Consider the following 13,661-nt stretch of genomic DNA (forward strand, 5'->3'; position numbering starts at 1 on the left):
GAATGCAACTCCAAAATATGCTAGGCTTCTTGCTACCATGAATCTTTGGCCATCTAAAGAAAATCTCTTCAGGCCTCAAGCGGATAAAGTTGGATACTAAATAAAGAAGAGAAGAAATGCCAAAGATCAGTCACTTTCCTGCACTTTAAACAACCGAGACACATCCTCCTCAGTGTTACAGCATAGGTAACATGTACTTGCAATCAAAACACCTTCAAGTGGCCCTAACTTATAATATTATCCAAAACCAGTAGCCACACAAAAGGCTTTCACCCTTACACTGTGTTTGGTTTGAAGGAAAAAGTAGGGAAGGAAGGAAAAGGTAGGGAAACCTTTACAAACCTTATATAAGTTTCCCTACCTTTCCCTTCCTTTCCCTACCTTTTCCTTCAAACCAATCATAGCCTTAGAGGAACAGAGTTCACCAAATAGCTTTGATGTTAGAAGATTCTACCTGATTTCTTATAATAGCATTGTAGAACAACTTGACTGTAAAACAGCCATTCCTACATTCTTTCTACCATCTATCATTCCTCTCTGGTGCAGCTATCTTCACCTGTTCAAGTTTGTTTAATAACATAATGCATTCATATACTTCTCTTTCTAGAAGTAGTCTTCTAAAGTTTGGATACCAATCTGATATTTTCATTCTCATCCCTTCAATTCCCAAGACCTACTTTTCCAAACTTTAAACTAAGTTATAAACCTACATAATAATTGGGTAAGTAAAACTTCTTGAGAACTAAAAAGAATATTTCTGTATCATTTCTCACCAATTGCACAAAGCTCCTCAAAATCATTGAGATATCGGGAACTCAGTAGAGAAGAAGTATTTTGCCCTCCAAAATCAAGTGTGCTTTTCCAAAACTGAGGTATTGAGGATGAAACCTATTAAGTGGCACCCATTTTGCAGTCAGAAAGCAAACACAAGTTTTTATAATAACATATAAATCAAACTTAAATGTAAGATAAAAATCCAATAAGAAGAAATAGAAGATGTTAACCATGTGCTGCTGAAAAACATGCTCAAAGGCTCTGCTGAAAAGCAATGATGGTTTAGTCGACAGATCCCTCATCTGTTCTGATAGAATCTGAATCAATTCACCATTGGTCAAGTTAGAATACATGATCAAGAGCTTTCTTGAAAAATGATCATTGCTTAGCAGCCAAGTTCTACATAAATTCCGGGGAAAAAAATGGGCACTTATTGTTTCTATGAATATATACAAGTACCAGTGTGGGATCTTAAATCATAAACACTTCAATAAGAACAAGCTGAATGACCTACCCCTAAATTGTACAGTTCTGACGCTATTCCTGGTAAAGCATCAGCTAAGGAACCTTTAGAAGCACAAGCAAGGCGAAGTAGATGAACCTAAGGGAAGCAGAATTCAGTACTCCACAAAAGATTAAGTTTTAAAAGTTCATGATCAAAAGAAATAAAAGCAGAAAATACCATAAGTAGATCTCTTTTGATAGTATGAGATGCTTGATCATGTGTAATGGAAGTTGAAGACAACGAATTTGAAGGCTCAATTTCTAAAAAAGTATCATCATCTTCCTTTACATTTTTCTCTTCATAAAACTCCTGTCAAAGCGCATAACAACAAGAAAAAATATCATAAACCAATAGGGATGAGTATTGACAATTTCAGATTCATCATGGTATCATGTCACACTGTTTCTTCATTTATCGGTATCAAAATCAGGAAGGGACAATAAACGTCACCAGTTCCCACCTTTCTTAGGAGAAAGGGTGGGTTGGGTTTATCACTTATGTGCCAGACAAACTTGGGAATTTACTGAGATTTACCCATCCAGTCTCAATGCACCAAATTAATAAAGGAAACCAAAAGAAAAAACAAATTTGGATACATCATACATGTGCCTCTTGATCCTCATGTGTTATATGATTTCTCAATGGTTTTTCCACTGATGGTATACTTGAATCATTCAATATGACCTTATCCTCATCTTCACTTTCTTCTTCAAGAGCATCCAATTTTGCAGAAGGCCATGGGGTTGGAACTTGCTTTGCATCTTGCGGTGTTGAAGGCTTAGCATTGTGAACAAGTTGCTGTTCAGAAACTCTATATCCAACTTTCGAGGTGTCCAGTGTATGGACATGTGTTGAATAATTTCTCACTCTACTTCTGTCAGTTCCAAGGCCCCAATCAAATGACTCTTCAAGAGAGCTGAAAAGATCCACCAAGCCATAAACAAAAGGTTCTGTGGCAGAGGAAGTCCTCTCATAAGCAATTTTTACATCCTCATGAAGCTGGTTGTCACTTCCATCCATGCCCGGACATGGTACCTAGCAGGAACAGATTAATAAACAGTTACTAACCTAAGCACATTCCAAAAAAATAAAAAAGAAAAAAATATATTGGACTTTATAATGTGCAAAGACCCCTAAAATATTTGACAACAAGAGTCAAGGTGTCAACACATCATTGCTTTGTTTCAAAACAGGTGGAACCAGTTGGGGAATATTTGAACCTTGTTCAACACATCATTCTTCTCTCCACCAAAAAAGGGGCAAAATTATGTGGAGAATCTGGAGATGCACTAGGGCAGCAATTTTGTGGTAAATGTGGGAAGAGAATAAAGCTTCAATTTTCAAAGAAACGTAGTTATCATTGAGAATATTGCAATTAAGATGGCACATTAGATGAAGTCATTATTCGTTAAAAGCCTTCAAATATTTCTCTATTGATGATATCACAAGGAACTGCAGGTAGTGGCAAGCTCGTAAACAACAAGGAACATCACTAACATCCCTTGGTTGCATGCATCCCCTAATTCCATCAAAGTATGTTTTGATGGATGCAGTTTGGGAAACCCAAGAGAATCAAGAATAGGAGTAATCAAAGATGTTGATGGCAACATAATAGCCCTATTTTCTCGACCTATAGGTCATAGCAATTTGTCATCGACTAAAACTGGCTGTCAATCTAAGCTATGCTCATCTCATGGTGGAAGGAGATTCCAAAGTATATAGTAAAAGTAAAATCCATTAAAACAAAAAGAAAGTATAAGAGAATGTAATAAGGAATTATCCAAAAGAGAATAACATGTGAAATAACAATAGTCCAGCCTCCAATCAAAACAAATCAAAACCAAAAGTGTCACCCCTAAAACTAAGAACATTCCATGCCAAAAAAGTAAATAAATAAATAAAAGCTCCTCTTGTCACAAATCAGTACCAAACATAGCAACAACCTCATCCACCCCCCAAAATTACAGCTCCAAACTTCCACATACTCATCCCAAAATCAGCAATCCCTATCCAACTCAAATACAAATAAGAACCCCCTAATGTTATAAACTGGAATCCCTTAAAGTACCAATCAGATCATTATCCGCTGACTCTACTACTATAGCAACTTGATTCTTCACTATTCTCCTCTTATGAAACTTCTTGACCTCATTCACCCTCTCATGGGGAAACATAGACTTGCTCCTAGAAAGAAACAAGTCAGGCAAGAAAATAAAATGCTTGAGTGCCAATGGCCCAAGGAATATGGTAGGAGAAATAAAATGCTTGTTGTGTTTTGAATGGAATGCATGAGTGGTTTTTATTTTGTGCTTTTCAGCAATATCTTATCACCTGGGAATGAATCATTTTTGTTATGGATAACTTCAAATTTATTTACAACAGCATCACTAAAGCTGTCGTCCCCATATCCCCAGCCCCTCAACCTTTTGTACTTTACGTTGCAGATTTAGAACATTGTCCCCAAAAGAATTGTGTTCTAGTTACCCTTTGCCCAGCCAATCATCCTCTATGCTACCCAACTACTTCCTACAATTCTTCCTCTTCCCTATTCTTGGAACAGGAGTATCCCACACTTTTTTGTAGGAAAAGGGGTAGGAGAAACAACAGAACTAAGTAAAGCATTGAAAAACGAAGAGCAAGAAAAAATCCCTGAGGAGAACTCTGACCAAATTCTATTATTTGGGCAAGACTGGTCTAGAAAAACAGCATCTAGCAAAGAGAACAACTCATTTGCAAAGGCCACTTCTGAATCCCTCAACCCGCTCCTCAAACCCAAGTCCCAAGAACCCTCATTCACACGAACAGAGGAAAAAAGCTTCAATTTGTTTAAAGACAGATAATACATAACCAATAACCTATCGTTAAGAAGAGCATCCCCAATCCACTTGTCTTCCCAAAACATAATTTTATTACCTGAGCAAACATCATACCTTATGAAAGGTTCAAAAAAAAAGGTAAGACTTCAACAATTACTTTCCAAGGGGATAAATGAGAGGCCCTAGGGTTGACACCAGCATCCCATCCATTTGCTGCCATACTATAAGGGAAACTATAACCACTTTCCTAACAAGGCTAGGTTTCTTAACCTAACATTACCAATGCCTAAACCACCATCCTCTCTCTTCCTAGTGACAATTTCCCACTTCATTAGATAATCCTTCATTGATTCATCTGGTTCTCAAAGAAAATCTCTCATCAGATTTTTAATTTGAATTGCTACCTTAACAAGGATCTTGAAAGTGGACAAGAAGTATACCGGTAGATTGGCCTAAGTAGACTTGATTAGAGTGATTCTACCCCCTAGTGAGATGTAATTTCTCTTCCAATTTGCTAATTTCTTTGTGGTTCTTTCCAAAAAATGTTGCCACAGGTAGCACCTCTTCTTCTTGCCTATTTATTCCCACCACACAGCTTTTATTCCAATTGACTTTCAGGTTAGAGACCCTCTTAAAGTGTGTTTCACTAAATGTTTCAAATTCTCCATCTCCACTGGTTCCCCTTCACAAAATAGAATGATGTCATCTGCAAACTGTAAGTGTGTGACTACCAATTGATTTCTCCTAATTCTCTAACCTTTAATTAAATTTCTTGAGTCAGCCCTAAAAATCATCACACTCAACATCCACTATCAAAGTAAAAAGAAAGGGTGAGAAAGGGTCTCCTTGTCTGAGGCCTATCTTAGCATGCAAGAGGTCTCTAGCTACACCGTTAACCAAAATGTAGTGGCATGTAGTCATACAACCTTTAATCTAGGAGTGTCAATGGACCGGTTTTGGGTTGGACTCCATCCAAATCAAAATCCATTTGGACGGATTGGACGGACCAATAAGACATTGAATTTGGACGGACTGGACGGACCAATATGACATATTGGATTGGACCTGGTTCGTCCATAATAAATTTATATTGGATTGAGCCAATATCTGGTCCATTGATAGAAGATAAGAACATAAGTGTCGATGGACCAGGTTTGAGTTGAAACCAATCTAAATTAACAGGAATTTGAACAGATTGGACAGTCTCTGGACTGGCCCAAAATGGTCCAAAATGTTCTTTGGACTGGATTGGACCAGGTCCATTTGTAATGGACTCACATTGGACTGGACCGGATTGAACCAAATCCAGTCCAATTGACACCCCTACTTTAATCCACTTATACCACCTCTCACCAAAACCTCTATTCCTCAAAACATCCAATAAGAAATCCCAATCTACCAAGTCATAGGCCTTTTCTAGATCAAGTTTACAAATCAAGCCCTTTTCTCCTCTTATTTTCCTATAACCCACACACTCATTGGAAGTTAGGATTTGATCAATGATTTGTCTTCCTCCTACAAAACCCCCTTGATTCGGTGAAAATAAAGATGGGAGTACTTTTTTGATCCTCGACGCAAGAACTTCAGAGATTAACTTATACATGCTCCCAAACAACAACAAATATAAATTAGTATTTAATTGATAGAACTTATGACACTATGAACTAGGGGACTAACATTTGCACATAATAATTAAAAGGCTTAACAATACTCTTCTGTTAAACTTGTAAATGAATTCAAAATTAATTTCATGTAACAATTATGATTTAAACAAAGTGTATTGGTATTAACTGCTCAATGCAGTCTACATAACATCGGAACTAGCAGCCATATCATGATTAAGTGTGAAAACATACAGATTTGTCTGATTGGCCCACTGGAACAACTTCAGATAGGAACTCTTGAGCAGCCTCCACCAAATTGAAAATCATGACTCGTCCTTCTCGGGCATTGAAGTTTGCCTAGATATGTTATTCAAAATTTAATTAGAAAATGACAAATTAAAACATTTGAAAAAAATGAATCAGATTCAAAAGATTTTATTATATGAAGTATATGTGGAAACATGGATAACTTCAATGTCCTTCTCGGACATTGAAGTTTTCCTGGCATATGTTATTAAAAATTAATTAGAAAATGACAAATTAAAACATTTGAAAAATGAATCAGATTCAAAAGATTTTATCATATGAAAGTATATGTGGAAACATTGATAACTGCCATTGGTGTCCTTCTACACAACATGACTAATAAAATGACATTGACAAAGAATGGAAGACATTGGTCCAAATACCATGGTGATCAAGGTGTGAAGGTGATGCCTAGGCTATAAGTTTAGGGATCACATCTGTAGTTCCAGACCTTTTCACCTAGTACCCTGATTAGAAGTCACTCCTGAAGCATTCAATTCAACTATTGGAGGGGTGCATCCCATCACAGTAATAGCTTGCTTTTCCAATGTCTCTTAACGCAATTGAGTATATCCCTCAATTGGGTTTCACTATTTGTTAATATTAAAGCCAAGCAAATCCAAAACAAGGCTAAGCAATAATATCAAACTTGAGGATCAACAGCAACAACTAGAGAGTCACAAAGTTCGAAAGTACTTCACAGTTCACATAGGGGTCCAATTAAATATTTGTCAATACAAACACACCACACATATACCTTCATTCCATTACACTATACAATGGTGATATATTGTCCCTTCTCATAAGGAAGTACAAGTATGTCAACCTGCTCAATTCAACTTTCCAAAACTGACCAATGGTTGAGAACCTTTATAAGTCTCTAGTGATCATGTCATGTCACTAAACCAGTAACTTGACATAATCATTATTTGATCTTTAGGTCATACATTGTCCAACAGGTTGAGATCATAAATGTGACTAAATTATGCACTACAACCATCGACTGTTAGAGCAGGACCCCGTCAAGATATGAAATAGATTAGAAGGAGACTCATTTAGGATTGGAAGAAGAAAACGCATATCAAAAACACCAGTAAAACTAAAATCAGAAAAACAAATTCAAAAATGGTGACATCAACACTAGTAAATGGTGACACAATATAGGACTGCACTTATTAAGTTTGAAATAAGGTGGCATTTGATAAATCTGAAAATTCAGATCTGAAAAGTTAAAAAAGATATTAGAAGTGTCTGAAATCTGAAAAGAGGCATAGATGCTTTTCTACTTTTTAGAGGATCTGAATCCATAAGTTTGTTTGTGTTGGATCAACCTTTTACCATCTGAAATTTACTGATTTTACTATTTTACCCCTAGAACATACTATTTGTACATGTTGAGTTCAATTTGCATTATCTCATAAAAAATAATTTTCAACCTCAAAATAATATTGAAACAATACAAATAAAAAATAATAAATTAATAAAGAAACGATTAAAATTAAAAAAAAAATAATTAATGACTATAAAAATATTAAAATAATTAATAATTAATAATTTACACAAATAAAAATTAAAATAATTTTTAAAAATTAATGAAATAATTAAAAATTACTAGTTAATAAAAATAATTAATAAATAACACAAGTAAATTTTATAAAAAAATAATTAATGTTTAATAAAAATATTAAAATAATTTATAATTAAATATTTTTACTCACCGAACCACCGCTGCTGCATGTTGCAGCGGCGGTGGCGGTGGTGAAAACACAGGGGAGGGAGAGAGGGAGAGGGAGAGAGAGAGAGAGAGTGAGGACAGGGGGAGAGAGAGAGCCGCCACTTCAAGTTGCAGCGGCGGTGGCGGTGGTGGGAACATAGGGGAAGGAGAGAGAGAGAGAGAGACGTCCTTCCTCCCTGAGCGAGAGCGAGAGAGGCATTCTTCCTCCCTACGAAATGATTAGGTTTTTTGGATTTGGGGGTAATCAAGGGTAGCATGCATCATTTCTAAAAAATAGAAGGGTAGATTCAACCTTGCACCGGCTCTGAAACGCGTTTGAGTGCGTTAAGAGTCAGCCCAAGGTCTATTATTTTCAGATCTGAATATAAGATTCAGACCATGTTTAAGAGGTAAAACCAAACAAGGGGTGAGGTCTGAAAAGCAGCATTTTCAGATTCAGACCTCTGAAAAGTGCAATCAAACGACCCCTAACCCAAGAAAACACACTTTACATTGCCACAATCAATCTTATCAAACTGAACAAAAAATGTGAGCAAAACAAATTCGTCCAAGTATACATGGTGGAAAGAAGAAAAAGGGCTATCAAGGAATAGAATAGAGTAATGAGTTTTGCTACCTTAAACTAAAGAAAGAATACAATTCCTGAGGTAACATGCAATGGAAACAGTATTAATCCTAAAGAATTTATCAAATAGCATTTGAAAAAGGACCCTAGACCCTAGTAACTTCAAGACGGTCTGCTCAGCAATACCATTTTGTAGGGGTTCTTACATAAGAAATCTGATGTCATATACCATGATGATTAACAGTCAAAAAAGACGAAAATAGATATTCTTCTGCATTCTCAGACTATGGTGTGCACATAGCAGAATTAAATTGAGTAAAAAGCTTTACAATGTATCTAAATTTAGCCCTTCATTAACAGCAACTTTTAAAATTAAAGATCAATAATTTGGATGGCAACAAATTTAGCTCTCCATTTCGATCTATTTAAATTTAAAATTTCAAACTTGAGACCACATTTTGCATTCATTCAAATGTAGGTCCTGAGATGTGCAGAAGTTCTTATCTAAAACAAGATTTCTTGTATAATTAAACTAAAATTCCACTGAAGATTGAAAGAGAGAATACAAAGAGCATTGAACACCTTCAGTACAAAGATGATATCTGGATATGAAAAGACCAAAAATCCAGACACACATTTTTTAGCATGCATGTCTATCCCTGACAAATCAAATTTCAAGATTCAAATAACCCCTAAAAGACAATTTGGCGATGATAACTGCTTCTGGTATGCACTTGATATTCACTCAAATGATTACCAGAATTGGAACAACTTGGTGTAACATTCTACTCATGGTTAATTGGTTTGGTGAGTAATTCAGACATGAAAGATTTAAATGATGTCATCTTGACCTGATCATGAAGAAGAGACAGGAGGTTATTTGCATCATTTTCCGATAGGCCCTTCTCTGCTGTTATTTGCAACCTTGGACACTTGTAAGGATACCCAGGCAAGCATCTGATTATAGTAAAAAGGAAGAATAACATCAAAATGAGAACCACACCTGAAATGAAAGCAACAAATTTATCTAAATCATGGCACACCTTACTGAGAGAAGAGCAGAAACATCAGGATCCTCGGACTCTGTACCTTTAGAGTAAGGCCTTCACATTTCGCATACACAATCAAAACATGTATATGTGTGTGTTATATGCATATACAAGCAATTAAGTGCAAAATACCTGAGTTTTATAATGAACTGAGGGGGTAAATCTGAGACAATTTTGAAATCTTCTTGAAATATTGCACCCCTGAACACCAGAAAATAGACCATGAAAAGGTGCTACTACTACAATTAGTTTAGTACCTTTTTTTTGATAAATAAGGTTAGTACTTAAATACACAGACTTGGACAGTTCAATTAAACAACATTTACAAACTTTAAACATAAATAATGGTATTTATTTATGATATACCCATGCACATTGTGCACACTCATCAGTCATTCTTTAACTCCTCCAAAGAAGAGTCCGATAGCACGCAAAAAGTACATGTAAGGTACGCCGGTGGCAGAAACCAAAATGTTGCTGAATACCCAATATAGGACAATGAACAAGGAAATTTATTATAATAAAGAAGACAGCTCCCACTCCGGACTAAATATCTTATTTCCACAGGTACCCCGGTGGTCGACAATATCCACGTTCTACACATTTATCTTACAATTCATCATGGATTTACGAACAACGAATCATTTTTTGGAGTATAAGTATCAATGAAAGAAATACACCTGAAAAAGAAACACTCACAGGGCAGTAAGCTCCTCAGAAAGAATATCAGCATCATAGCCCGCAGGAGAAGCAGGGTCCTTGGAAGAAGCCCTGCCCTTATTCTTCCGGCCACCACCCCCTCGTTTCTTCTTCTTAGAACCCATTGAACTGCATTTCTTGGTTCAGTCCGTACCGCTTGCTTAACCAAAGAATCCAAATTCAATTACGTCTCTACTCAGAACTCAGTTTCATCCAAGTCCAATTTCTAAATCACCTGCCTAGTTGTCTCCCGTTCTTCTTTCAACAGCATTCCAGCATTAATTTCAAGTTATCACAATTTCCGTTCTATTAATTATTATAAAAAAAAAAAAAAAAGAAATCTTCTCACAATCAAACACTTCGGTGCAGAGCTTCAGATCATGCACAGGAAGATTAACTTAAAGGAACAACACAAGATGAATGAATCCTCGCTTGAATGAATACGTACTTCCCAAACAAAGCAACAAAAACCCTAGCAGTTCAAAAGGATTTGTTTGAACCCTCAAACCATAACATGGGAGAGCAACTTGAGATGATGCCAAGAAAATGAATCTCGTCTGTGAATCTGGGAAGAAAGAGATTAAATAATTAGAAAGTAAATAACTGAAATCGAAGGGGATCAAACTTCAATACTCGGATCTGTCCAATAAGTAAAAAAAATGGCGGGTATAGAATAAAACGAATTCAACGAGCAAGCGGCCAGGTGCGAAGAAGGTCATCGTCATTTTGATCGACTACTGTTAGTATTTAGTCTACTATGTGCAAGTGGGTAGTGAACGCGAGCTCGGATCTGCTACCCACAAGATGTTCCCACATCTCTACCTACAAGATATGACAACTGTGTAATTCTTGGGAAATGTTCCCTGGTCCTATGGATGTGGGAACACAGATCCGAATCGATGAACCCTACCTAATCCGAGTTGTTAAACTCCCCAAATCCCAATTAGAAACCCAATAAAGAATCGGGTTTGGAATTTGTAATCGGTTCGGCCCAATTACGAGCTGGTTGAACCATCGTTTAAACTTTAAAGGGTAAAATGCAAAAATCTCTCTTGAAGTTTTTGATAATCATAAATATGACAACTGTATAATTCTTGGGAAATGTTCCCTTACGGGTGATGGTGCTATGGATGTGGGAATACAGATCCGAATCGATGAACCCTACCTAATCCGAGTTGTTAAACTCCTCAAATCCCAAGTAGAAACCCAATAAAGAATCGAGTTTGGAATTTGTAATCGGTTCGGCCCAATTACGAGCTGGTTGAACCATCGTTTAAACTTTAAAAGGTAAAATGCAAAAATCTCTCTTGAAGTTTTTGACAATCATAAATATGACAACTGTGTAATTCTTGGGAAATGTTCCCTTACGGGTGATGGTGCTATGGATGTGGGAACACAGATCCGAATTGATGAACCCTACCTAATCCGAGTTGTTAAACTCCCCAAATCCCAAGTAGAAACCCATTAAAGAATCGGGTTTGGAATTTGTAATCGGTTCGGCCCAATTACGAGCTGGTTGAACCATCGCTTAAATTTTAATGGGTAAATGCAAAAATCTCTCTTGAAGTTTTTGACAATCATAAAAATCTCCCCTATAATTTAACTTTAGCAAAAATCTTCCCCAACAACTTTTGAAAAAATCAACAAAAATAAAATACCTCCCTTTTCATCACTTTCATCAATGATTAAGCCCTCCAATTGTTTGAATACTGTTCATTTTCTTCCTCAGGACGCACAGTGGCAGAATGGCGGTACACTCCCCCTCCAACCTTCCTAGTTTTTACTAAAATAGCCATCTCTCCTTTCTCAGTCCTTTACTACTTCTTTTGGGGGTAGCCGGAGCTCCGGCTAGTCGGTTGTAGCTAAGATCAACCGTCCGTATTCTGACTTGGTTCCACGGTCGAACAAGGCCGTTGAACAGGTTCCTCTGTAGCTGAAGGTTTGTGATAGGAAATGAGAAGAGATTGCCAGGAATAATGCTTGTAAACCGGTTCATGCTCAAGTCCAGGTAGTTCAACCGATTGAGCCGTGACAATAGTCAGTCGACCGGTCCTGTGAGACGACTGTAAGACATTGCCAGGTACTGGAGCAACGAAGGCAGAAACGATGGTCAGAGAATGTCGGAGAGGTCATTGTGCTTGAGGTTGAGGCAAGTTAGGGCTCGTGATAAGAACGGAGGGACTGAACTAGACAGATGGTTGTGACAGAGAATGACATTGTATAACAACGGGAGAATTCCGATTGTTCGGGGAATCTGGCCTCTCAGTTGATTGTAGCTGAGATCGAGCGTTTGAAGGCTCCGAAGCTCTGCAAGATTCATCGGAATCTCCTCGAATATGAAGTTATCGCTAATGGCGAGAAACCGGAGGTTCTTCAACTGTGATAGCGTTTGAGGAAAACTACCAATAATTCTACAGGAACAATGGAGAGTTTGGCTAACGCTGAAAGCTTACCGATTGCAGGATCGAGACGACCGGTTAGGCTAGGAAAACCAGCTCTGGGATCACCTAGGTTCAAAGCGATGACCTTATCGGCTTCACAGTACACACCAGCGAAGTTGCACGGATCGGAGGTAAAGTCCCAGGAGGAGAAGAAATTCGAGCCTGGCATGTTCGTATTTGTGCACGTTTTCACCCGGAAAAGGGAAATAGGCTAAAGGGATTAGCCGGGTAACTATTACTCTCTGAAAAATTCATTTAGACTGTTAAAGCTGGTGGCGCTTGGCTGCATTCAGTTTATGTGCTTGTTTTATCCCAAGGGAATGTTGATTGTTGACCATTACATTGGTTTTATTGTTACCGTACCCACTCAACTCACTCTATTTTGGATTTTATGCAAACTAATTACTAATTAATATATACACCATTATGACTAAGATCGTAATCTGGTAAGAGATCAGATTAGATTTTGGCCTCATTCGTTTTCATTTATCTCGGTAAGTGAGTTTATCATAGGAAATGTTTTTGGGTAAAAATTATCCGAGTAATATAATTTTGGTGTTCGTATTTGTGCACGTTTTCACCCGGAAAAGGGAGATAGGCTAAAGGGATTACCCGGGTAACTATTACTCTATCAAATAGAGAGGGTGTAAGATAGAAAATGCACAGAAAGGAATGCACTACAGAACTAAAATATAGAGAGCAGAGACTGTAGGTTCATCGAAGTTCATCATCTCCGTCTCTGAAAAGAAACAGAGAAGAGATAAGAGAAACCTAAGGAAGCAGGGAACTCTGGTTTGTCAAGAAAGGCCTGTAAGGGTTTTAAAGAGGAAGGAATGACCTTTTCTACTACTTTTCTATGAGAAGAATCTATAGATTTCTCGTTCGAGATTTCATGAACGCTTTAATAGTGAAGCAGTTGAAGAAGATAAACCGTGTTCGAGTGGATTATGGAGTGCACCCCATTCTGCTGCTATGCATCGTGAGAAAGAAGATGAACAGTGTTCAAGTATTTGATGACACATGGCTATTTTAGTAAAAACATATGCACATTAATTTGTAAAAGGGTAAAATAGGTATTTTGAAAAAAAATATCATCTCTTTAACGTTTTTCATCTTGGTCATTGACGGAAGGGAGGTATTTGTTGAATTTTTCAAGAATAGATGAGA

The 13,661-nt window shown here is 37.1% G+C and overlaps 1 protein-coding gene and 1 pseudogene across 3 annotated transcripts in view; both read right to left on the reverse strand.

Moving 5' to 3' along the window:
• The window catches only part of GCN2 (protein kinase family protein), a 144,577-nt gene extending 133,782 nt beyond the window's left edge, over positions 1 to 10,795 (reverse strand). For 2 of the 3 annotated variants that reach the window (XM_010269827.3, XM_010269829.3), the window contains exons 1-10: positions 10,054 to 10,795; positions 9,487 to 9,555; positions 9,349 to 9,408; positions 9,157 to 9,262; positions 5,952 to 6,056; positions 1,883 to 2,314; positions 1,457 to 1,588; positions 1,289 to 1,375; positions 1,005 to 1,091; positions 774 to 888 (exon numbers count right to left, since the gene is read on the reverse strand). In XM_010269827.3, coding sequence (XP_010268129.1) covers positions 774 to 888; positions 1,005 to 1,091; positions 1,289 to 1,375; positions 1,457 to 1,588; positions 1,883 to 2,314; positions 5,952 to 6,056; positions 9,157 to 9,262; positions 9,349 to 9,408; positions 9,487 to 9,555; positions 10,054 to 10,178 — 1,318 coding nt within the window. In that variant the 5' untranslated portion in view covers positions 10,179 to 10,795. The remainder of the gene's footprint in view (positions 1 to 773; positions 889 to 1,004; positions 1,092 to 1,288; positions 1,376 to 1,456; positions 1,589 to 1,882; positions 2,315 to 5,951; positions 6,057 to 9,156; positions 9,263 to 9,348; positions 9,409 to 9,486; positions 9,556 to 10,053) is intronic. The other variant, XM_088894469.1, reaches the window with a different exon arrangement.
• A 952-nt stretch (positions 10,796 to 11,747) lies between these two features.
• On the reverse strand, positions 11,748 to 12,922 carry LOC148802862 (uncharacterized; annotated as a pseudogene).
• Positions 12,923 to 13,661: the final 739 nt, after the last annotated feature.

The sequence above is a fragment of the Nelumbo nucifera genome, chromosome 1 (genome assembly GCF_055504915.1).
Source record: "Nelumbo nucifera cultivar China Antique chromosome 1, China Antique-T2T, whole genome shotgun sequence".
Classification (NCBI taxonomy): domain Eukaryota; kingdom Viridiplantae; phylum Streptophyta; class Magnoliopsida; order Proteales; family Nelumbonaceae; genus Nelumbo; species Nelumbo nucifera.